At 48.1% G+C, this 26,787-nt stretch overlaps 1 protein-coding gene across 1 annotated transcript in view; it reads right to left on the reverse strand.

Annotated features, from left to right (window-relative positions):
• LOC144752400 (E3 ubiquitin-protein ligase TRIM39-like) overlaps positions 1-25,463 on the reverse strand; it is a 270,934-nt gene extending 245,471 nt beyond the window's left edge. The window contains exon 1 of the mRNA XM_078640332.1: positions 25,050-25,463. Coding sequence (XP_078496458.1) covers positions 25,050-25,463 — 414 coding nt within the window. The remainder of the gene's footprint in view (positions 1-25,049) is intronic.
• Between the last annotated feature and the right edge of the window lie 1,324 nt (positions 25,464-26,787).

Below are 26,787 nucleotides of genomic sequence, written 5' to 3' on the forward strand. Positions count from 1 at the left end.
GATAGTACCTCTGTCTGCGAATAGCTGACCCAGTTGAATAAGCTGCTCTCTAGAGTAGGGTGGGCCAGGAGGCAGAAGCTCCTGAAATAAGGGGTCGAGTCCGGCAGCGTGGGTGGCCCAAGGCGCTACCTCTGCGCGGACGAGCGCAGACGAGCTTGCCTTAAGCGCGCCTTCGGCGCGCAAACGGCGCGCCCGCTGCGCTCGTCCGCTGCGCTTCCGGAAGAGGCACATGTTATATAAAGTGTGAGTGTTAAAAAAGGGGGCGTGGCCTAATTGTTGGTGGGCGTGGCCTCAGCGTGCCGAGGGTGGCGGCAGCCTAATCAGGTGACCCACGGCAGCGTTAGAGTCTGCAGCGCGGTGGAGTCAGGAGTAAAGTGCAAGTGAGTGATTTAAAAGCACAAAGTACACAATACAATTTTAAAAAGATAGCAGCAAAGATAGAGACTCCCGGCTTTCCGCCTCAGGAGGTAAGGATTCTAGGGTCGCGCTTGTGATTCAGCGCGCTCTAAACACCCGGATGACAAAAAGGGGGGGTGGCCTAATTGTTGGTGGGCGTGGCCTCAGCTTGCCGAGGGTGGGGGCAGCCTAATCAGGTGACCCACGGCAGCGTTAGAGTCTGCAGCGCGGTGGAGTCAGGAGTAAAGTGCAAGTGAGTGATTTAAAAGCAGAAAGTACACAATACAATTTTAAAAAGATAGCGGCAAAGATAGAGACTCCCGGCTTTCCGCCTCAGGAGGTAAGGATTCTAGGGTCGCGCTTATGATTCAGCGCGCTCTAAATACCCGGATGACAAAAAGGGGGCGTGGTCTAATTGTTGGTGGCCGTGGCCTCAGCGTGCCGAGGGTGGCGGCAGCCTAATCAGGTGACCCACGGCAGCGTTAGAGTCTGCAGCGCGGTGGAGTCAGGAGTAAAGTGCAAGTGAGTGATTTAAAAGCACAAAGTACACAATACAATTTTAAAAAGATAGCAGCAAAGATAGAGACTCCCGGCTTTCCGCCTCAGAAGGTAAGGATTCTAGGGTCGCGCTTGTGATTCAGCGCGCTCTAAATACCCGGATGACAAAAGGGGGCGTGGCCTAATTGTTGGTGGGCGTGGCCTCAGCTTGCCGAGGGTGGCGGCAGCCTAATCAGGTGACCCACGGCAGCGTTAGAGTCTGCAGCGCGGTGGAGTCAGGAGTAAAGTGCAAGTGAGTGATTTAAAAGCACAAAGTACACAATACAATTTTAAAAAGATAGCAGCAAAGATAGAGACTCCCGGCTTTCCGCCTCAGGAGGTAAGGATTCTAGGGTCGCGCTTGTGATTCAGCGCGCTCTAAATACCCGGATGACAAAAAGGGGGCGAGGCCTAATTGTTGGTGGGCGTGGCCTCATCGTGCCGAGGGTGGCGGCAGCCTAATCAGGTGACCCACGGCAGCGTTAGAGTCTGCAGCGCGGTGGAGTCAGGAGTAAAGTGCAAGTGAGTGATTTAAAAGCACAAAGTACACAATACAATTTTAAAAAGATAGCAGCAAAGATAGAGACTCCCGGCTTTCCGCCTCAGGAGGTAAGGATTCTAGGGTCGCGCTTGTGATTCAGCGCGCTCTAAATACCCGGATGACAAAAAGGGGGCGTGTCCTAATTGTTGGTGGGCGTGGCCTCAGCATGCCGAGGGTGGTGGCAGCCTAATCAGGTGACCCACGTCAGCGTTAGAGTCTGCAGCGCGGTGGAGTCAGGAGTAAAGTGCAAGTGAGTGATTTAAAAGCACAAAGTACACAATACAATTTTAAAAAGATAGCAGCAAAGATAGAGACTCCCGGCTTTCCGCCTCAGGAGGTAAGGATTCTGGATGGGTGTCAGGATGGGTAAAAGAATTGGACCCCCTCCCATGCCTCTTGGGCCTAATCCCTCGGGACCCCAAACGAAAGGTGAGCAGGCGGTTTTTGGTGTTGGGCCTGGTGACGGCTCGACGCCGCATTGCAATACACTTGTTATCCCCACAGGGTCCGGTGCTGCAGAGATGGAAGTCTGACCTGAGAGAATGGGCGCTGGCAGAGGAAGACCATATTAGGCATACTAGAAGGGATGGGAAGTTGCCCGAAGTTCTCCAGGCGTGGGGGGTAATGATCCAAGAGTTGGTGGGATTGGATGCCCCTCTGACGCAAAATAGCCCGGAACTGGTAGTCACGGGACACAAAGGCATTAGTCCTCCAGAAATCACAACACCTGGTGACCCGATTTGAGGAGCTGATTGCACAGACCCGATATCACTGTTTTTGCTTGTTTCTAGAGAATCAAACTGTAGAGCACACTGACCACATTGGGAAGGGTTCTAATCTCGGCAGGGGGGGGGGAGGGGGAAGGGTAAGGGGAAGTAGTGCATAGGGGAGGGGGGATGGGTGGGGTGTCATGGGAGTTTAATTGCGTCAAGAAAGATTTTGCGACAAGCGATGGGCAACGTCACAGTGTCCATACAAGGGGAGGGTGGGGACCTCCCGATCCTCATGACTGACAAAAAACGTGTTCCATGGGTTGGGCACTGTGAGAAGTCGTACATCGTTATTATAAAGTTTGGGGCCATGGCAGGAAGTTGGGTTAGGGTACTGTTGATTTGGTTTCCAAGGACATAAAGAAAGTGTTTTCTAAAATGATTGGACATGTTTCACGCAGGTATGGATTAATATTGTGCTAGTGATACAACGCTGCCGGGTCCTATGGGATGCTGGCTATCAGGCTGTGTTATCCCGTCTGATATGTTGCTATGTAGCGCTGCCGGCCTCCGGGTTGTGGATTCACAGCTGTGTATTCTATGTGATGTAAAATAAAGGTTTTTGAAACTTAAAAAAAAAGGGGAAAAAAAGAGTGCACTACTGGCCTGGGGGAGAATAAAAAAACGCTCAACCTGCCCTGAGCTATACGCCCCGGAACAGTCCCTGACCCTCCACCCACTTTACTCACTCAGGGATGACAGGCAGAACCTGGAGAAGTGTGGCTCAATGGTTAGAGCGGCAGACCCTGACGCAGAGGTCTAGCCCGGGACCAGGGTTCAATTCCCCGCCTCGGCGGGTCTTGGGCTCAAAATTCCACGGACCTGACAATTCTCGCCTCGGTGCCTATTCCAATCATGGAGTCCCACTCTGCAACTCTGGGCAATAGCTTGCTTAATCTCCACAACGGCCCCCACAACGCTAAGGATGCCTGGCTTCACCTTGGGGGTGCCCAGGAGTGGACACCTCACAGGGAAAGCCAGGATGGGTTCCACAGTGGTATTCGTACAAGCGCCTTGAGACCCTTGCGGGTGAGTAGCGCACTATACAAGTATCAATTTACGTTTTACCTCAACAGACGGGAACTAAGAAAGGAGACTTATTCCACGGTGGCACCTATATAGACTTTGCCACAGTCGGCGGACAGATACAACCTACATTTGCTGATAAATTCACCTACACACGCGTGCACACTATTTGCAAGCACACTACTCATTCTTTCCGCAGGAACCAAGAGCCAAAGCTCACTCAACCAGCAACGTATACATGCAGCACAGGCAGAGCCTGTGGTTTGTCCCAACCACTAAAGCTAATGAGCAACAATGGCTGTATCAGAGCTCGACAAATCCACTTGCCCGGTCGCATTTGCGAGGGAGAATGGATGAGGACGAGCTATTTTTAGGTCCTACTCGCCCTTTCTGGCGAGTAGGAAATCAAACTAACTTTTGTCTTCTGTCTTTAAAAACAGAGCAAAAGTGACAAGATAACACGATTTAAAGGCATTTTTATTGCTCACAAAGAAAATGAGCAATAAACATGCCTTTAAATCTTGTTATCTTGTCACTTTTGCTCCGTTTTCAGAGACGGAGGTCAAGTGGGTTGGAGTCAGGTCGAGGGGATTTTCCATGGTACTAGACCTGCAGGACTAGTACCATTTTTCGGATTTGTCGAGCCCTGTGTATTGTTAAAATAACCAGCTAGTTATCTCCAATAAGAAGCTAGATCCATCACAATCAGGTTTTCAATTTTCACACAGCACGGAGGATGCCTCAGCAGCAGTCATCGATCACATACGCTTGGACCTCAATGCTGACACAACATCCATGCTTGTGCTGCTGGACTTGTTTGTAGCGTTTGACACTGTGTTCTACTCCAGGTTACTCCAAAGACTGCACAATACTTGCTACTACGGTACAGTCCTACTCTGGCTCTCTAACTTTCTAAAAATAGAACCCAAACCATCTCTCTGGGCTCTTTCAAATCCCGCAATATGTCACTTGACAAGGGCGTGGCTCAGGGCTCCTGTTTAAGCCCCATGCTCATCAACTTCTATGTCACCCCCTTTGGCAAAACTGCTAAACCTTTAGGCTTTTAAATTTTGCCCTATGCGGATGATACACAATTGGTCATCACATTTGCCAAAGTTCTAGACGAACAGACATGAAAGCAATTGCAGACTAATTTCTATCAAATGCCTTCAGTTAAATACGGATACAACAGAGATCATACTGTTTGGCAAAGCAGGGGCGTGGCCAATACGGCGACCAAGATGGGCGCCTGACTCCGGAGCTACGAAGTCGCTGCCTGCACGGGTCTGCCTGCCGCCATCCTAACGGTGATTTAGGTCACGAAATCACGGAGGACAGCGCCATAAGCAAGTGGCTATAAAATGAGCCGTCTACGACTTTAAACAATGACCCACGGAGGAAGATACGGCCGACGCTCTCTCGGGCCTGACGCGGTCCTCGGAGGCTCCAAGATGACCCGGGTCACGGGTGAGCCTAAAAGCGGGGCTCCGGAGGTTCGATGTGGCGCCATGCACCAGCCATGAGGCTCTTTCTTTGATCGAGCACGACTCCATCGAATCGAAGGAGAGAAGCACCACTGATCGTGTCCCTAGAGAACTCGGCACATTCCTGTGAGTACGTGAAGCTGAGGGGTACATATAGGCCGCGGTGCCATGCGGTCGGTCGGGCCTCCCCCGTAATCCCCACTTAATCACTTGTTAATACCGACCCCTTCTTTCATATGGACCTGGAAAGCGATGTGAGCATGAGTTGTGCCACCCATTATCACGTGGGTGAGGTGATTTGCAATTACATATAGGGGCCACTATATACATACAGCGTAAAGCAAACTACACCACAACTAGCAGGCCCAGATCCCTACTTCATACGGACTCAAAGAAGCTGCTAGACACCATGGAGCGAACCGACCCAAAACAGCGCCAACTATCTTTTAATGCTGCCAAGACTCCACAGGGGCAAGGAGGCAAAAGGCCCACCCCTGAGGCCAAGGCCCTACAAATGGACGCCACCGCCGCCATCATGGCAGAGCTAAGGGCAGGCTTTCAGGCCATCGATACATGCTTCGATACTTTCACTACCCGTCTGGAAGACATCAACGGGTGCCTGGATACCCATAACACCCGAATCGGAGAAGCTGAGCAGCATATATCGACTTTGGAAGACTCTCAGCCCAACATCCACAAGAAGCTAGAGAGAACCAAACATCTCCTCAAAACGTTGACTGGCAAAGCTGAAGATCTGGAGGTACGCTTGCGTCAAAATAACATCCGCATCGCCAGGGTTGTCGAATCTACAAATACAGGCCCTATGGCTAAATCAGTTGAGACAATCCTGGTAGATTATTTTAGCAGAGAGGCATCCTCAAACACATTTACAGTTGAATGTGCGCACCGAACCCTGGGATCCCATCAGGTGCCAGGGGCACCCCAAGGCTAATAATAGCCAGGCTATTCAACTATCAAGATTAGAACACAGCACTACGACTGGCCAGGGAATGAGGCTCGCTCTTATAACAGGGATTGGATCTAGCTTTCTTACCAGACTTTACACCGGTGGTGCCAGAGGCACAACGGAAATACACGGATATTAAGCGCACTTTGCAAAAAGTGAACATCAAGTACGCAATGCTGTATCCGGCTCGGTTTCACATTCAGATTGGCAGTAAATCTCACATTTTTGAGTCCCCTGATGACGCCACAAAATTTTGGAAACAACACCAAAGTAAGAACTAAACTCAAAAGCATGAGGAAGATGAGGAACATGAATCATAGCACTATTTAGTGGCCCTCAACTTGAACAGCACTTTGGCTGCCTATGAACCCAACCCAGTGGGCGCGAACTATACAAGAAGCAGGCGTAGCCACGTCGATAAGGTGATGTTGTTGATCCGTAAGTTATGGTCATAAATGTAGACACCTATAAGAACTGAACATTACTTGATACGCAATCGTCTTATGAATGGTAGTACAGAACTCATGTATCATGTTTATTTCTCAAAGACGGCCTTTGGGAGTTGTTGCCTTCCCCCCATGGAAAGTTCTTTCCCACTGTTTACTTCTCTTTTCCTTCTTTTCTTTACGGTTTAAATGGGATCCACCGGGTACCTTGTTGTATGTATCCGATGTGGGTGGGGGGTGGCGGGGTAGGGGTTATTTGTGAATGTTTCTTTTGATAAGTTTCAGTACAGAATGTTGCTTCTTAGATTAGAGGAGTATATAGGTGTTACACACACACAGAATACCATAGATCATGGCAGCTACATATCATGTCCCCCCTAACTTTTTAGGGATTCGCGGCTATGTACCATGGAGGAGTACACTACAAACAGAGACGCATCATACATAGACAGATTCCTTTTACATAGGGTTCGATGCTCCTTAAAATCACTGCACCTGACGGAGCACATTTGGTGTCACAATCATATCAGCTATTCGTGACCCCCCGCCCAGTGGTCGGAGCGAAAGCACGCTTGGCCTGGGAACAAGGCTTGGGCCTTCCACTCACCGACAAAGTATGGACATATTGCTGCGAGCAACCACAATAGGTGTCTAACAACCACCAACATAAATTACTACATTTTAAATATATACACCATGCATACGTCAAACCTTATCTCTTAGCCAAAATGGATCCCAGTGTGCCGCACACTTGCACGAGATGTGCTGCGGACTGAGCTGACTTCTCACACCTAGCGTGGAACTGCCAGCCTATACTGGAATATTGGGGGGAGGTTTTCCGGGACTTGTCCCTGATGGTTGAATGAACACTGCAGCCTGCATCCCTGATGGCTCTGTTGGGATATGTCCAGCCCCTACAGAAGGAAATACGACGCTTTACGGCAATCGCTTTGCTTATTGCAAAGCATCAGGTCTCCTTGCACTGGGGTAGTAAACGGACCCCAATTGTGAAGGCCTGGATTCGAGATCTGATGTACTGCGATACCACGAGCGAGATATATGCCACTTTGCAGCCATCGGCTTCGCGTGCAAAAGATATCTGGCAGCCACTAAAGCCCTACCTGCAGGCACACCCTCTAGAGACCGATTGGCATCTTTTTTATACACATACTATATTATACGCAACGTTAGCGAAATAGGGAGGTGATACACTCTCAAAAGTATTCTTTGCTGTGTCTGGAGCTACCTATTGGGACAGTGTTAGGGGAGATATACATATGCCATGAAAGGGGACGCCTTTAGATCTGCGAAAAGACTCATGCAAGGGACTTGCATCTGGGTCCGGATATAAATTTGGTCATTCTTTCCCTATTGGACTAATTGCCATCTGAATCTATGTATACAGCACCTTTTCAACAAATCAAGGATCAATAGCCTACAGACTGAACATAATGTTTTACTGAGACGTTTGACATAGACATTCAGGAAGCAATCTGTATCGTGTTTATTCTTTTTGTTTTCTTCGTTTGTAGTTTGGGTTAATTTGTATGTTAATTGTGTTAAATGTTGAGAAGATTGTATCATATATCTTAACAGCTAATTTACTGTATTTATATACATCACAAAATCTCAATACAGAAGGGAATCTTAAAATTACCAGAGCCCATAGGGTTCCTGCACATAAACCTTTAAATACTAAATACCCATGTACAATTTTAAAGAATTTTGCTGACTACAGAATTAAGGAAAAAAATGTAAGTGCAGCAATACTAAAGAGATCATTTTCAACTGCTGAAATCAACAATTTTAAAATCTTCTCTGATATGTCAGCTGCTTCAGCACATAGACGGAAGGACTTTGTTAAAATGATTGACTCCGTTAAGGCCATAGGAGCACAGGCTATGATCGTACAACAGTCTAAACTAAAAGTTCTAGCCAAATGAATTTTTTTTAATTTCACGGACGTATCAGAAGCCCAAAATTTCATGAAGGATCTAAAGGCTACACAAGAAAAAGAGACTCTTTAGTTATAAGTGGTTTTGTATTATAATAGGTTTTGTTTAAGAAAGGGCCATGAGTTATTTCTGAAAGCAACCGGGGGGGGGGGGGGGAGTATGAGGAGAATCAGGAGTCGCAAAAGGATGCAATAAGATGGCATCTAGTAAAAAGAGGGAGAAGGAGGGAATAGTGGATCAGTTGGGAATTCCCTCCCTCTGAGGGTGGGGTGGGAGGATGGTGGTGGGGATGAAGCAGTTAGAAAAAGAGAGTTCATAGGTGAAATCATAATGTTTCAGAATAAGTTAGAAGAGAAGTTATGCATGAGGATCATACGATATCAGCTAAGAGGAAAATTCACATGGAGCATTTTAATAATCTAATATGTTTGGATATAAGTCACAGTGTCGTACACTAAATGCTCCCCAGATGTTGTTGAGTATGCTGTTGCAGTATTCTACATTATATATTAAACATTGCATTTTAAATCTGACTAATACATGGAAGAACAGGGGGGGGGTTTGTATGTCTCATTCATTTTTTTTTTTATTATTGTGTGCTGCTTATTTTATATTTTGCACAATTTGCACCATAACACATTTGTTTATTGTTTGGGTGATTTACACGATGGGAATGGGTTGTATACGTCAATACCGCCTGCTTTTTTCCTATTAGGAAGAAGAATCAGATTACTATCAAGAATTCTTTAAGCTGCCAACTGTTACCAGGAAAAGAACTCATTGGGATGCTATTTAGAGTCATTGTTTACATGTGCAATTTGTGCATCCAACGCAAGTTGGAGTTTGGTCATTATTATAGGCTGCTAATACATATTTTGCACAAATTGGCATAATTTGCACTATAGCACAATGGTCTTATTTGCGTGATTTGCACAATAGGAATGGTTAGTACGCTAGTTGGCAATATAGTCTGCTTCTTTACTTTTTTGTTTTTCCTTGTGGTCTGTCTACTGCTATTAGGAAAAGATATCCATGGTCATTAATACGAAGTTATTGTATAGATGCGTAACTTTGCACATTTAGCACAAGTCGCACTTTAGTCAGTATCGGTTGTGATAGGTGACCTAAGCAAATCAGCTCTCTCTGCTTTTTTTAAAGACCTATGATGAATAGGAACAAATTGACATGTATACCCGGACAAATCATATAGGGAGGTGATTTAAATTTTTTACAGGACCCTACTGTTGACTCAACAAAGACAGATCGAAGGCAAAATAAACCACAAGTTGCCATCGCTCTATCTAGCAGCAAGACAGATTTAGATATAATAGATATCTGGAGCTTTAATAACCCAACCGAACGCAGGTACTCCTGCCATTCAGCTAAATATGATTCAGCTTCAAGGCAAGATTTTTTTCTGACTTCACATAATCTTTTAGTCATTAAATATGAACACATTTGTAATGCTTTTTCAGACCATGCCTTGATTAGAATAGAAATTTTTGTAGGAAAGACAGATGAAGGAGTATCTAGAAGGTGGTATTTTAATAAACTTAATCTAGTAGAAGAACAATGGTGTACAGATATTGAGAAGGAGTTTAGCTCCTTTTTTAATATAAACAAGGACTCTGCCCCCAATTAATGTAACATGGGACCCTTTTAAAGCTACATTAAGAGGTATAATAACCTCAAAGGATATTCCACAACAGAGGGCCAAAAAAGAGGAGAGAATCGCGATAGAAAATGAGCTTGCATCTGTGAATCTAGAGTACTTTAGGAATAAGAGCTCAAGCACTAAGCAAGAAGTACTAAAAGCCAAAATGAGAATGAGAGAGTTCTACTATGAATTAGGTGATATGAAAGTAGGATTTACCTTCAGACAGGTAATGAAGATAGCGAATACACAGGAAGGCCCTTAGCCTGGCAAGCAAAGGAAAAGCAGGTGCGAAATAGAATCGTGAGCATTCGGAATTAAGCAACTAATACGCATTCAAAGACAACGACGCAGATAGGCGAAACCTTTCTTAAACATTATAAGAATATCTATCAGACAAGCCACCAGGTTCTCTTAGAAGCAGTCAATGACTTTTTACAGGAGTTGCCAATACCAGTTTTGGATAAGAAATTTAGTGAAATGTTACTAGCTGATTTTACAAAAGACAAACCAGATTTAGTTATCAGCTCCTTGCCCAATTGTAAAGCTAGTGGAGAGGACGGTTTTCCCACGGAATTTTTTCAAACAAATTCTACAACACTCAGCCCCGAATTTTTAAGACTTGCAAATTATTTATTACATGGGGGTGATCCGCCAGCATTCTTTCGTATTGTAGTAGTGGTCGGTATTTTAAAAAAGGATAAAGACAGTGAGAATGTGAACTCCTACAGACCTATAAGTCTTTTAAATACTGATTATAACATTTTTACTAAACTTCTCTCCAATAGATTAAATAAAATGGTGGGCTCGCTTATAGGAATGGATCAGAGCGTATTTATAACGGGGAGACAGCTTCATACTAACACAAATTGTTTATTAGAGGCATTGGATATTTTTTTATACAAACAATATTAAGGCCCAGGTCTGGTTTTCAGACGCCGAAAAAGCATTCGACCTGGTCTCTTGGAGTTGCCTGTCAATTTTAGAAAATACAGCTTTGCAAATGAGTTCAGAGTTTCACTAAAGCAGCTTTATAAAAATTCTCAGGCGCAAATTTTAATCAATTGGGTACATATAGGGACATGTCAAGTGAATAGAGGCACCAGACAGGGCTGTCCCCTATCCCCGATTTTACTTGCACTATTTATAGAGTCATTAGCAATTGCAATTAGGGGAAAAAGAGCTCATTTGGTCCCTGTTCAAGGGATGACAAATATAAAGCTTTATGCCGACGATATTGTTCTTTTTTTAGATTCGAAAACAGACACCCAAGTGGAAATCATGAAGATATTTTCAGACTTTCAAGAGATAGGAGGGTATAAAATTTATAAAACCAAAACAGAAATCATACTATGCAATTGTTGCACTAATTCCCTATTACCAGAATTTAGACAGGCATACAATATATGCCAAAAGAGATATCTGGGGATCTATGTGACAGAGAGAGTGGAAGACTTATTCCACTTAAACTATACACCACTCCTGAAAAAGGTGAAATCCCAGCTAGCACGATGGAACAAGCGCCCACTTTCAATAATAGGTCGAGTTGCGCTAATTCGAATGCCAATTCTTCCACTATTTAATTTTCTTTTTAATGCAGCTCCTTGCGCATTACAGACTTCCTATTTTAAAGAGATAGACAGTATGTTCTCTTCCTTGTTATGGTCAAATAAAATACCAAGACGTGCACTCAGCACTTTAAGTTATCCTGTTGCAGAGGGAGGACTCTCTCTTCCAAACATTAGAATTTATTATTATGCGACATTTCCATATTATAATTTTAGATTTTTCTATTTAGATCCTCAAAAGGCAGATCATTTTTTTATGAAAAAAATGTTAAGGGAATATAATATTGTTGACCCTATTATTAAGTACCCCAAGAAAGTGCGTTATAAGATCATTCAATGGATCTTTAAGCAAAAATCTCAACTCCTAGCATACTACTGCATTGTAAGAGTTAATAACTCGACGAGGCTTTCCAATATATACACGGGGGAGAGATGCATGCTAGAGATTAGCATTTTAAGGCTGTGGGAAGAAAATGGGTATGTTCAAATCCAGGACTTTCTCAGAGGTAGCTGCTGGAAATCATGGTTAGAGATCAAAACGAGGCTCCAGCACTTTAAAACAATCTTAAAATGGTCTTTCATTAGACTAAAACCTATGTTGGAGAAATTAGATAAGGAGAATCTAACCTACAAAACTAGCATAAGTGATGCTCTGAATTCCCCGACACAAACGAAGATCAGCACCTGGGTCAAGATCTTTGAGGACAACAAATCTGTTTCGCTATATGAAAAAGCTAGGGACAGATGGAAGAAAAGTGAGGATATACAGGTTTCTAAATCAACCTACAATATAATTAATAAGTTTAATGCAGTGATATTTAGAGGTGCAAATTTTAAACGCATGCAATATTACTCAAAACGGTTGATCTATAGGACACCTTGTTTCCTCCATAAGATATACCCACAAATTGAAAATAAGTGCTTCCACTGCGCAAAAGAAGGTGGAGGCACCTGGATGCATATCATTTGGGAGTGTCCTAAAATTCGTAGTTTATGGGAGGAAATTGTGATATATCTCAGAACCATATAGGACCCTGCTATATTAATTGATGAATCTATTGCAGTTTTGAGTTGCTCACCTGCTATCTCTACACATGAAGAACATCTTTTCATTGCAGCATTAATAGCCAGATCTTTAATTTTACAGCTTTGGAGAACGGAAAATGTACCTACCTTCCATGCATGGAGGGCAAAATTACGTAAAATCCAAGAATTAGAAAAAAAATTTGCAATAAGATTATATGCAATAAGAAAGTACGAGAAATATTGGCGTTTATTTGAAATATAAGGTAGGAATCCGGATCTATAGATAACCCAATATTATTAAGGGGAAGATTAGGAGGAACTCTGTGGAAACCGGATTGTTTATAATTGATTTTTTTTTTTGCTTACTTGTTTAGATGCACTTTGCTCTTTTTTCTATGTCAACTCTCAACCAATTGATATAACCCTAATGAATTTAGGTTTTATTTGTCAGGTAGAGAAATTGTAATGTATTCTGATTTAACTGTTGGTTGCATAAAAGTTGTGCTCTATTAACATATTTTCGATCTATGCTACCTCTGGTATAGAGCGATAGAGCAGAGGGGGATTTATTTGTGTGATATTGTGTACTATTTTAAGATTATCTTTTTTAGCGCCTCACATGAATGTATATTTATATTTGATAATATGTAGCATTTTGTATCTTAAATCTAGAATGATTTATTTATTTATTTATTTAATTTGTATAGCGCGTTATAACCACCGGGGTCTTGAATATCCTGGAACATACATTTAAAAATGATAATATTTAGCACTCTGCACTTTAATTTAAGATGATCTACTGTTTTTTTGTAATACTTTAGGACATGTATTTACACACAACTGTATTGTATGTTTATAATTCCTATGAACTCTCAATAAAAAATTAAAAAATCTCAATAAAGAAAAGTTGTTTTTTTTAAAATGCTGTTTGGCATAGCCCAGCAACGTTGGTCTGCAGACTGGTGGCCTGCAGAACTTTGCCCCACACCCATTCCCAAACTGACAGGTAAGAACCTCGGTGTCCGTCTAGACCAGCCTCTCACTATGAAAGAGCAGGTTCTGGCCACTGTAGGTGCATTCTTCCCTTTGATGCGCCTTCTGAGGAAGGCACTATCTTTTCTTCCTCTTTTGGCCAGTAAAACATTGGTACAGGCACTCAGTACAAGCGGATTAGATTACAGCAACACCCTACTGGCTTCTGCTGACGAGACTTTACTTTCGAAACTTCAAGCTGTACAAAAAGCACAATGGCCATGTGTAACCTTCCCTCCAGGACTGCTTCTGATGAAATCTCTGCAGTGGCTGCCTGTCAGAAAAAGAGTTGTTTTCAAAACCTGCTGCCGCACTCACAAGTCCCTAACAGGCAAAGGCCCAAGTACCTTACCCAGAAGCTTAAACCCTATGGTCCAGTTAGGACAGTGAGATACAGAGACAAAGCCTTGTGCTCTGTTCCACGAATTAAAAAGACTAGAGAGGGCGGCAGGTCTTTTTCCTCTCGGGTTCCTTTGTACTGGAATAAACTGCCTTTTGGATATGACCTGACCGCTGCACATTTAGAAAGATGCTCAAAGTAGTGTTTTTCTAATCTCTGCATTAGTACTGCTGGCGATCTTCTGCCGTGCCGAAGTACCCCTCCTGGGGTGATTTGTGCGCCATAACATAACATAAAACACATAACACACAACACAACATTAAGGCGACTAAGACTCCATCACTTCAAATGTTTGAATCAAACCTACAGCACCCAACGTAAACAAGTCAAATATAGTGCAGCGGCTGCAACCAACTGCTAATGCTGCTTTGCACCGAATGCAGATTTCCCTCACCTTGCCTGGCACTCTTCCCAAATAGCTAGATACTGGGAGCAGTTCTTTGAACGTGTGTCTGCAAAGATAGACATACATGTAACCCCAACCCCTGAAATGGCCCTTTTAGGATGCACCAGGCGACTAACGACAACAATCAGGAGATCTGTTCGTTGGCAGTGTTAATGGCGAAATCTAGTGCACCCCCCCAGCTCCTGTGAACTCGCTACAGCTACATGAGCTACATCATTGACTGGAGCAATGCAGGAGGCAGATGGAGCTGAGCCCCCGCCGTGTCAGGACCAAGACCCCGCGGCTCATAGACTGAGGAGTCTGATGGAGCTGAGCCCCCACCGCGTCAGGACCAAGACCCCGCGGCTCATAGACTGGGGTGTGTGATGGAGCTGAGCCCCCGCCGCGTCAGGACCAAGACCCCGCGGCTCATAGACTGGGGTGTGTGATGGAGCTGAGCCCCCGCCGCGTCAGGACCAAGACCCCGCGGCTCATAGACTGGGGTGTCTGATGGAGCTGAGCTCCCACCGCATCAGGACCAAGACCCGCGGCTCATAGACTGGGGTGTGTGATGGAGCTGAGCCCCAGCCGCGTCAGGACCAAGACCCCCGGCTCATAGACTGAGGTGTGTGATGGAGCGGAGCCCCCGCCGCGTCAGGAACAAGACCCCGCGGCTCATAGACTGAGGAGTCTGATGGAGATGAGCCCCCGCCGCGTCAGGACCAAGACCCCGCGGCTTATAGACTGGGGTGTGTGATGGAGCTGAGCCCCCGCCGCGTCAGCACCAAGACCCCGCGCTCATAGACTGGGGTGTGTGATGGAGCTGAGCCCCCGCCGCGTCAGGACCAAGACCCCGCGGCTCATAGACTGGGGTGTGTGATGGAGCTGAGCCCCCGCCGCGTCAGGACCAAGACCCCGCGGCTCATAGACTGAGGAGTCTGATGGAGCTGAGCCTCTGCCGCGTCAGGACCAAGACCCCGCGGCTCATAGACTGGGGTGTGTGATGGAGCTGAGCCCCCGCCGCATCAGGACCAAGACCCGCGGCTCATAGACTGAGGTGTCTGATGGAGCTGAGCCCCCGCTGCCTTCAGGACCAAAACCCCCGGCTCATAGACTGAGGTGTCTGATGGAGCTGAGCCCCCGCCGCGTCAGGACCAAGACTCCGTGGCTCATTGACTGAGGTGTCTGATGGAGCAGAGCCCCAGCTGCCTTCAGGACCAAGACCCCCGGCTCATAGACTGGGGTGTCTGATGGAGCTGAGCCCCCACTGCCTTCAATCACGGGTGCGGAAGGCGGGGCAGAGCCAGGAACATCCAGGGAGGCGAGCGGTTAGCGCTCCAGCTCTCCCCTACTCGAGGGCTATAAAGCAACTCGTCGGCCTAAACGCGCAGTGTTTACGCGCAGTGTGGCGCCTACTCCTGCGCCTAAGACGAGCCGAAGACCAGCCCGTCTGCGACAGGACGGGGCTAGGGGCAGAGGGCTATGGCGGTCCGTACCCTCCCAGCAGAGAAGGGCCACTGCTCTACACTGTCATATTCAAGCCAGACTCTAATGGATATAGGCAGGTATGTTACCACACTGTGTCCCCACTGGACTCGGTCCAGCGTGGGGGGACCTTTCTCTTGTTCGGTGTGTCATATGCAATTTACCAGTACTGCGGTAATCACTCCCTGTCATCTAAAGTGTGCTATGTCAGCTCTGAGCACCGATCCACCTACATTGATTACCAATGCCCCTAATGATCCGCCCCTAACGTGTAAAAACCTTTTGTGCAATGTCCGCTCCCTTGTTTCTCATGCTACGCAGGTCTGGGATCTCATAACAACAGAGAGACCACATCTATGTTTCTTAACTGAGACTTGGCTTAAGCCTCACATAGTTCCAGCCATAACGATGGGAGTACCGACAGGGTACAAAATAGTAAGGATGGATCGCCCGATTAAAACGGGAGGAGGGCTAGCTATTGTTTTCAAACAAGAGATGGAGATTGTAGTCATCAAAACTGTGTGTACCCCAGAAATGGAGCTCATGATTTTCACGATCAACCCTACTTCTAGGGAAACCAGGAAGGGTGCGCTAGTGTATCGACCTCCTGGTCCGTGTGGGACCTTTTCCATTAAATTAATGGAAATTTTGGCACCCCACATGCAAGCTAACTCTGAGTTTATCCTGGTGGGGGATTTCAATATCCACAGTGAGATTACTACGTGTATTGACGCACAGACTGTGTTAACGGACCTGGCCACACTTGGACTCAATAAAAAGAATCAGGGGCCTACCCATTCTGTGGGCCATACATTAGACCTAGTGTTCTGTAACTCAACAGCTATTAATTGCCTGACTCCCAATCAAGTTGATTGGACAGACCACTCTGTTATTATGTTTTACACTCGCTCCAACTATAAAGTTAAAGTCATCCATAGGACTATGGCCGATGTCAGGAGACCCTGGAACAAACTAACCCCAGAAGGCTTTAGGGAAAATTACGCTGAACCAAGATGGGAAGCATGCGGAGAAAATGCCACTCTTGCTCTAAGTGCATTTAACGAAGCTGCGATAACAACTATTAATCATGTGGTCCCGCTTAGAACTTATAAACCCCGACCTGCCCCAAAACAAGAAGTCTGGTTTACTGGGGATCTTAGACAATTAAAAATGACTACGAGAAAGTTAGAGAAAAAATGGAGAGTCACACGTAAGGCAGAGGATAAGGAGGACTTTAGGAGGTCGTTTAAAAGCTACCATAAAGCAATCCGAGCTGCTAGAAAACAACATATAGCAGTTCAATTATCAGCGACTGGTACCAACGTAAAAACTCTGTATCAAATTTTACAGACGTTTACCAAGCCCACTGCCTGTGACACAGAGGGGATTGAATCCCAAGAACTCTGTGATAATATTTCACAGTTTTTTGTTAGGAAAATTGAAGCTATCTATACTAAGATACTAACGTCTAACTCCATCTCTAATAATTCATTAACAACTGACTGCCGAGTCCAGTCATTTACTATGACTATAGGAAATAAGGCTAAGAAGCTCGCCGTTTTCCCACCCATCTCCATGGAAGAGTTGACTGTTCTTGTCACTCAAACAAAGAGTGGGTGCCCCACAGACATCATCCCGGCACGTATCATGCCACTTCTGTTGGATGATCTGGGGGTTGGAATGCGACATGTAGTCAATTTGTCCTTGTGTACCGGGGAAGTCCCCTTAGACTGGAAGCAGGCCCTTGTGAGACCCCTGCGGAAAAACAATTCGATCCCCTGGTCTGATCTGACAAACCTGAGACCGATCTCTCTTCTCCCTTTTTTAGGGAAGCTTGCTGAGAGATACGTGAATCAGCACTTGTCAAAATTCATTGAACACGCGGGTGGACTCGATCCCTCTCAGTCGGGCTTTAGGCCTAGGCACAGCACTGAGACCGCCTTGCTGTCCGTCGCTGACAATCTTCAGATGCTACAGGACAAAGGCTATTCCGTTGTCCTGGTACTTTTAGATTTGTCAGCGGCGTTTGACACTGTGTCACACGACATCATGACCTCCAGACTAGTTGACATCGGTCTGGAAGGCAAGGCCCTGGCCTGGCTAAGGAGTTTTTTCATCAACCGCACTCAAAGAGTCATCTTGGGACCATACCAATCAGAGGTGGTGGCGATCTCGAAGGGGGTGCCACAGGGCTCTTGTTTGAGCCCCACGTTATTTAACATCTACGTGGCACCCCTAGCTAACATCATGAGATCCCATGGGTTCATTCCAGTATCATACGCGGATGATACCCAACTCCTCTTCCCTTTTAAAATCATGACTCCTGAAGTGCGTGATTCCTTTGCCCGGGGGATGAAGGAAGTGGCACGTTGGATGGCAGCTAACTTCCTTCAGTGCAATGTCTTCAAGACCGAGGTTATGCTCTTTGGGGAAGCCAAACACCTGTGGACTCCGGACTGGTGGCCCCAAGACCTTGGCCCCGTCCCTGAGCCCAAAATGGTGGTAAAAGACCTGGGAGTGAAATTGGACCATGAGCTTGCCCTAAAACAACAAACCAATCAAGTGGTAAGCTCATGTTTTCATGTAATTGGGCTTCTCAGGAGAGTATTCCCTCTGTTACCGGATACCACCAGGAGAACATTGGTCCAGTCATTAGTGTTGAGCAGGCTAGACTATTGCAATGGGTTGATGCTAGCTGCCAATGAGGGGATCTTTGCCAGACTGCAGGTTGTGCAGAATACTGCTGCACGATTGGTTCTAAATGTCCCGCCTCGTACTCCCTCAAAACCATTGCTGACCAAACTCCATTGGCTTCCAGTGAAGCAGAGGGTGATGTTTAAGATCTGTTGTGTCATCCACAAATGCCTCATTGGAAAAGGTCCTGGTTACCTTACTGAAAAATTCATTCCTTACGTTCCATCTAGATCTCTGAGATCGGGAGATCAGGAATTGTTATGTGTTCCCAGGGCCTTGAAGGCAAGAAAGGGGGGGAGGGCCTTATCAGTAGCTGGCCCCAAGTTGTGGAACCAACTCCCGAAGGAAATTAGAGTATGTAGGGAACATTTCCCTTTTAGAAAAAAACTTAAAACATTTCTCTTTAATTATTAGTTGGCCTTGTGTGTACTCAATAAATCACGACTAGTTTCTGTCCCTCAGATGCTGCCAAAGGCGCGGAGATACTCCTTCGGGCGTCGATTCCCAGCGCCATACAAACATGCAAATAAATAAATAAATTCAGGACCAAGACCCCCAGCTCATAGACTGGGGTATGTGATCGAGCTGAGCCCCCATCGCATCTGGACCAAGACCCCGCGGCTCATAGACTGGGGTGTGTGACGGAGCTGAGCCCCCACCGCGTCAGGACCAAGACCCCGCGGCTCATAGACTAGGGTGTGTGATGGAGCTGAGCCCCCACCGCGTCAGGACCAAGACCCCGCGGCTCATAGACTGGGGTGTGTGACGGAGCTGAGCCCCCACCGCGTCAGGACCAAGACCCCGCGGCTCATAGACTAGGGTGTGTGATGGAGCTGAGCCCCCACCGCGTCAGGACCAAGACCCCGCGGCTCATAGACTGGGGTGTGTGATGGAGCTGAGCCCCCACCGCATCAGGACCAAGACCCCGCGGCTCATAGACTGGGGTGTGTGATGGAGCTGAGCCTCCACCGCGTCAGGACGAAGACCCCGCGGCTCATAGACTGGGGTGTGTGACGGACCTGAGCCCCCACCGCGTCAGGACCAAGACCCCGCGGCTCATAGACTGGGGTGTGTGATGGAGCTGAGCCCCCGCCGCGTCAGGACCAAGACCCCGCGGCTCATAGACTGGGGTGTGTGATGGAGCTGAGCCCCCGCTGCGTCAGGACCAAGACCTCGCGGCTCATAGACTGGGGTGTCTGATGGAGCTGAGCCCCCGCCGCGTCAGGACCAAGACCCCCGGCTCATAGACTGGGGTGTGTGATGGAGCGGAGCCCCCGCCGCGTCAGGACCAAGACCCCGCGGCTCATAGACTGGGGTGTCTGATGGAGCTGAGCCCCGCCGCGTCAGGACCAAGACCCCGCGGCTCATAGACTGGGGTGTGTGATGGAGCTGAGCCCCCACTGCGTCAGGACCAAGACCCCGCGGCTCATAGAATGGGGTGTCTGATGGAGCTGAGCCCCGCCGCGTCAGGACCAAGACCCCGCGGCTCATAGACTGGGGTGTGTGATGGAGCTGAGCCCCCACTGCGTCAGGACCAAGACCCCGCGGCTCATAGACTGGGGTGTGTGATGGAGCGGAGCCCCCGCCGCGTCAGGACCAAGACCCAGCGGCTCATAGACTGAGGAGTCTGATGGAGCTGAGCCCCCGCTGCGTCAGGACCAAGACCCCGCGGCTCATAGACTGGGGTGTGTGATGGAGCTGAGCCCCCGCTGCGTCAGGACCAAGACCTCGCGGCTCATTGACTGGGGTGTGTGATGTAGCTGAGCCCCAGCCGCGTCAGGACCAAGACCCCCGGCTCATAGACTGAGGTGTGTGATGGAGCGGAGCCCCCGCCGCGTCAGGAACAAGACCCTGCGGCTCATAGACTGGGGTGTGTGATGGAGCAGAGCCCCCGCCTCGTCAGGACCAAGACCCCGCGGCTCATAGACTGAGGTGTCTGATGGAGCTGAGCCCCCGCCGCGTCAGGACCAAGACCCCGCAGCTCATAGACTGGGGTGTCTGATGGAGCTGAGCCCCCTCCGCGTCATGACCAAGACCCCGCGGCTCATAGACTGGGGTGTCTGATGGAGCTGAGCCCCTGCCAAGTCAGGACCAAGACACCCGGCTCATAGACTGAAGTGTCTGATGGAGCTGAGCCCCCGCCGCGTCAGGACCAAGACCTCGCGGCTCATAGACTGCGGTGTGTGATGGAGCTGAGCCCCCACCGCGTCAGGACCAAGACCCCGCGGCTCATAGACTGGGGTGTGTGACGGAGCTGAGCCCCCACCGCGTCAGGACCAAGACCACGCGGCTCATAGACTGGGGTGTGTGATGGAGCTGAGCCCTTGCCGCGTCAGGACCAAGACCCCGCGGCTCATAGACTGGGGTGTCTGATGGAGCTGAGCCCCCGCCACGTCAGGACCAAGACCCCGCGGCTCATAGACTGGGGTGTGTGATGGAGCTGAGCCCCCGCCGCGTCAGGACCAAGACCCCGCGGCTTATAGACTGAGGTGTCTGATGGAGCTGAGCCCCAGCCGCGTCAGGACCAAGACCACGCGGCTCATAGACTGAGGTGTCTGATGGAGCTGAGCCCCAGCCGCGTCAGGACCAAGACCCAGCGGCTCATAGACTGGGGTGTCTGATGGAGCTGAGCCCCAGCCGCGTCAGGACCAAGACCACGCGGCTCATAGACTGGGGTGTCTGATGGAGCTGAGCCCCAGCAGCGTCAGGACCAAGACAACGCGGCTCATAGACTGAGGTGTCTGATGGAGCTGAGCCCCCGCCGCGTCAGGACTAAGACCCCGCGGCACATAGACTGGGGTGTGTGATAGAGCTGAGCCCCCGCCGCGTTAGGTCCAAGACCCCGCGGCTCATAGACTGGGGTGTGTGATGGAGCTGAGCCCCCGCCAAGTCAGGACCAAGACCCCCGGCTCATAGACTGAGGTGTCTGATGGAGCTGAGCCTCAGCCGCGTCAGGACAAAGACCCCGCGGCTCATAGACTGGGGTGTCTGATGGAGCTGAGCCCCAGCCGCGTCAGGACCAAGACCCCGCGGCTCATAGACTGGGGTGTGTGATGGCTTGCTACAACTGGCAGAATCTGGTTTGAGCATGAACTGGTCAAGCGCTATAACTGAGCCAGGCTGGAGGCAAACTGGACCTATGACTGGAAGGTGAACAATGAAAGGCTCCCCCACCGGAATGCCTCAGAGATGGGCGACTGGTCGGAGCTGATACAGTAACCTATATCACATTGTCTGGTATGTTGTTGTATTGATTAAAGCTTTGGTATAAATACATTTTTAAAAAAACTAAATCTAATCAAACAAGTGTAATGACCTTGTTTGCTGCCCATACCAATAATAAACAAAGAATAGTTTGGGCGTCTAGCATGAAGAAGGGTGCACTATCAGTGAAGTCTTAATTGTAACAGTTCATACTGTGTTTTATTGATGCTCATCAATGCACACTGTGCAGTTACACACACTTCAGACATCACTGAGGTCTTCATCCTTCACAACCTACGATCACTCTCCATCACTGAAGCCTGGTTCACTCCCTCCTCCAAAGACCACACACGAGAACTCACGCTATCAGCATCTCCTCATCTCTGCTGCTGGACTCCTAGAGACCTCGACTGGACCGAGCACTCCCTCCTCCAAAGACCACACATGAGAACTCATTCTATCAGCATCTCCTCATATCTGCCGCTGGACTCCTACAGATCTCGACTGGACTGAGCACTCCCACCTCCAAAGACCACACATGAGAACTCATTCTATCAGCATCTCCTCATATCTGCTGCTGGACTCCTACAGACCTCGACTGGACCGAGCACTCCCTCCTCCAAAGACCACACTCTAGAACTCATTCTATCAGCAACTCCTCATATCTGCTGCTGGACTCCTAATGACCGCAGCTGGACCGAGCACTCCCTCCTCCAAAGACCACACACAAGAACTCACTCTATCCGCATCTCCTCATATCTGCTGCTGGACTCCTACAGATCTCGACTGGAGTGAGCACTCCCTCCCCCAAAGACCACACACAAGAACTCACTCTATCCGCATCTCCTCATATCTGCCGCTGGACTCCTACAGACCTCGACTGGACTGAGCACTCCCTCCTCCTAAGACCGCACACGAGAACTCACTCTATCCGCATCTCCTCATCTCTGCTGCTGGACTCCTACAGACCTCGACTGGACTGAGCACTCCCTCCTCCTAAGACCGCACACGAGAACTCACTCTATCCACATCTCCTCATCTCTGCTGCTGGACTCCTACAGCCTTCGACTGGACCGAGCACTCCCTCCTCCAAAGACCACACATGAGAACTCATTCTATCAGCATCTCCTCATATCTGCCGCTGGACTCCTACAGATCTCGACTGGACTGAGCACTCCCTCCTCCAAAGACCACACATGAGAACTCATTCTATCAGCATCTCCTCATATCTGCTGCTGGACTCCTACAGACCTCGACTGGACCGAGCACTCCCTCCTCCAAAGACCACACACAAGAACTCACTCTATCCGCATCTCCTCATATCTGCTGCTGGACTCCTACAGATCTCGACTGGAGTGAGCACTCCCTCCTCCAAAGACCACACACAAGAACTCACTCTATCCGCATCTCCTCATATCTGCTGCTGGACTCCTACAGACCTCGACTGGACCGAGCACTCCCTCCTCCAAAGACCACACATGAGAACTCATTCTATCAGCATCTCCTCATATCTGCTGCTGGACTCCTACAGACCTCGACTGGACCGAGCACTCCCTCCTCCAAAGACCACACTCTAGAACTCATTCTATCAGCATCTCCTCATATCTGCTGCTGGACTCCTAATGACCGCAGCTGGACCGAGCACTCCCTCCTCCAAAGACCACACACAAGAACTCACTCTATCCGCATCTCCTCATATCTGCCGCTGGACTCCTACAGACCTCGACTGGACTGAGCACTCCCTCCTCCAAAGACCACACACAAGAACTCACTCTATCCGCATCTCCTCATATCTGCTGCTGGACTCCTACAGACCGCGACTGGACTGAGCACTCCCTCCTCCTAAGACCGCACACGAGAACTCACTCTATCCGCATCTCCTCATCTCTGCTGCTGGACTCCTACAGCCCTCGACTGGACCGAGCACTCCCTGCTCCAGAAACCACACATTGGAACTCACTCTATCCGCATCTCCTCATCTCTGCTACTACAGACCTCGATTGGACTGACCACCTCGCCACCCCCTTCACCACTGAATATTCTACACCTGAGCATCAAGCACAACTGAAAAGAGGAAAAATAGGGAAACAGCCTTTAATATGCAGCCAGATCTACGCACTACCATTACAATGTGAGCAATACAACCAACGCGTTGTCACCACGCGTTTTATTACTTCAAGTTCCATTACCACGCAAGTCGTTACAACGACTTACATTAGGGAACGTGTTGCTGGATTTTAAATCCAACACCTTCCCTTAGTTATATACTATTCCAAGGTCCAGTGCTTCCCTAAGGTAAGTCATTGTAACGACTTGCGTGGAAATGGAACGCGTGGTAATAACACATTTGTTGTATTGCCCGCATTGTAATGGCATGCGTTGTAAAAGCATATGTGATTGTGTCATGCATCTGCAAAAATAAACCTTCAATTTCATCAGACATCCATTCAAAAATAATTCAAGAACTTTCCCAGATTCAACACAGCACAGATGTCAGAGCTTAACAAAAACAAGCATATCACAGGAGGAGTTCAAACTTCCGGCTGACCTCACCCTACTAAAAACACTACCTCTAACCGCAGCTAAAGCCTTTTACTAGAAAACCACCATCAGGGTGGTACCATCAGAAGCAAAGCCCTCTCCAAGGATGTCACGCTTTGAACCAACCCTCTGCCATAACCCAGTCAGTAAGTACATCAGTAGACAAATGAAATGCCATCGACATCTTCACCGCCACTATGAGACTCACAGGTTTGATGTGGTCCCTGAATACCAACAGACACATCTTGTGCTCTTCTGCAGCCTCTACTTTGAGGGTCATACGCACAACATGTGATCCCTGAAAGCTGGCATATGTACCTTGTGTTCCTCTGTGGGGCTCAGAGTATCGTCCCTTGTGAACCCTGAGCACCCACATACATACTGTGTGCTCTTGGGCACCCTTCTCTACGAGACCTGCAGGGTGAAATTTGAGTCCCTTAACACCCAAATCTCTTAAAGACATAACTAGTGATTTCACTTGTGAACCCCGACACCCACATAAATACCTTGTGCTCCTCTGCAGCTTCTTTCTCTGTGGAACACATGTACCTTGTGCAGCCTTCTCTCGGGGCCCTCAGGGTGCACTATGATCCGTAAGCAGCCACACACAGCTAATGCTCTTCAGCAGCCTCCTATGGAGCCACAGGCTGTCTTGTGTCCCTCAAAATCGACAAAGATGACTTGTTCGGTCCTGGAGCCTCCTCTATGGGACACACAGGGTGACTTGTGATCTTTGAACACTCACTCGCAGCTTGTGCTCCTCGGCAGCCCCTGGACGTGGAGCACCAAGTGACTTTGTGATCCCTGAATTTTTCAGAGATGCGCTGTGCTCTTCTATTGTCGTTCCAGAACACACACACACACCTTGTACTCCTGGGCAGGTTCAGCAGTGAAGCACACTGTGTGACTTTATGGTCCCTTTTTGCCGCCAGACTCACCTTGTACTCCTCTGCAGCCTCCTCTATAGGACTTGCTGAGTGAGTTCTATGCTCCTTGGACTCCCGGCAGACCCAGCATATCATCGTCTGATCCTCTGCACAGAACAGCAGCAGTGTCTGGTTATGTTTCTCGCACAGATTCTCCCCCTGGGGCTTCACTGGGAGCAGATTAAGCTGTTTTAACATTTCCACCACGTTCCCCAGTTGTCTGTTGGGTCGGGGGATTTTTCCCGAAGATATTTCGTTGCACTGTGGACAGGGGAAGCTTCCATCTCTTCCCTCCCAGCTCAGGGTGATGCAGGAGCGGCAGAAGTTGTGTCCACACTCTATGGACACTGGATCCTTAAAATATTCCAAACAGATGGAACAAGTGGCCTCTTCCTGGAGGCTCCCGAGCTGATCTGCTGCCGCCATGATGCAGAAATGCAGGAAGTAAAGTTAAGTTTCAGTTTCCCTCTCTGTGTGAAGTGGGTGTGTCTGTGCGTCTGCCCCTCTCTGGCTGCGCTGGGACTTCCGGGTTCATGTTACAAGCACAGAGCAGAGAACTGACTCCTCTGCTTTGACTCGAGGTTTCCCTTCTTCCTCAGCAAAAATATCGGCCATTTTAGCTTTGTTGTCAGAATCTGTACGTGAATGTTATTTTCTGAAAAATCATTTGCATTATTTTAACACGTCCATTCTGGGTCTATTAGTTACAATATCATTTAGAAATGTTTTCATATAGCTCGAAAACAATGTTGACGCAATATATTCCTGCATTCTCTTCTTTTCACTCTGTTTCAAATGCTGTAAAGCACCAACTTTTGCTGCTTTTCTCAATATTGCTACTAGCCCTGCTTACAAATACTGACCTGTCCGGTAAAATACTGGCAGGTGACAACCCCACCAGGACTTTGTAAAGGAAAGAATTAGTTGTTGGTGCCTTTACAGTAGTAGTTTTGTGTTTTAGGCAAGGTTGTACTGTTGCCTGTGATTACCTGTTTTCTGTGTGTGTGAGAAGACTGCACTACTGCTACCCTGATGTACCTGGTCTGTGTGTGTGAGAAGTTTGCACCTCTGATGCCTCCGCTGTACTGCTGTGTTCTCTGTATGAAGGATGCTCAGTGCTGTCTGCGGTGTACCTCTTGAGTGTGTGAGGGAAGCTTGCAATACTGGTGGAATTTGAACCTGTGGCAATGAGGTCAAACACAAGTTTCTGAAGTGGCTGCATCAGTCCCCTGAGCCACTAGACCAACCCCCAGTGATGTATGTGAGCAACGCTTGAAATGCTATCGGGATACAGCTCTCTTATGCATGTGAGGGAGATTTTGCTCAAGGCGCTGATGTTTTTGATCTTTAGTCTCCTGCATGGCATCCCATTCTCAAATTCAAGCTAAGGGTAGATTTAATATGGCTAGGAGTTTACAAATCTGTCTCTTGAATGCTCCCAACGGTGGCCATGTATGGTTGTGCCCCTGGTTGTGCCCTGAGTACTCCTACATAAAAGACGTCTGCACTGCTGCTGCTGTGGCACCCATCCTGAATGCAAAGGGAGCTTGATCTGACTATACCTGTTTGATCCTGCACTGTGCCTGTTTCACCATGTGTGTGCACAGCTGCTGCTGTACCCATCCTCTGTGCGAAGGAAGCTTGATCTACCTGTCCCTGTATGATCCGGCGGCACTGTGCCTGTTCTGTGTGTGAGCGGTGCTGCACCTGTACTGTGTGTGAAGGAAGCTATATCTGCCTGTACGTGTTT

The sequence above is a fragment of the Lissotriton helveticus genome, chromosome 5_1 (assembly GCF_964261635.1).
Source record: "Lissotriton helveticus chromosome 5_1, aLisHel1.1, whole genome shotgun sequence".
NCBI lineage: Eukaryota > Metazoa > Chordata > Amphibia > Caudata > Salamandridae > Lissotriton > Lissotriton helveticus.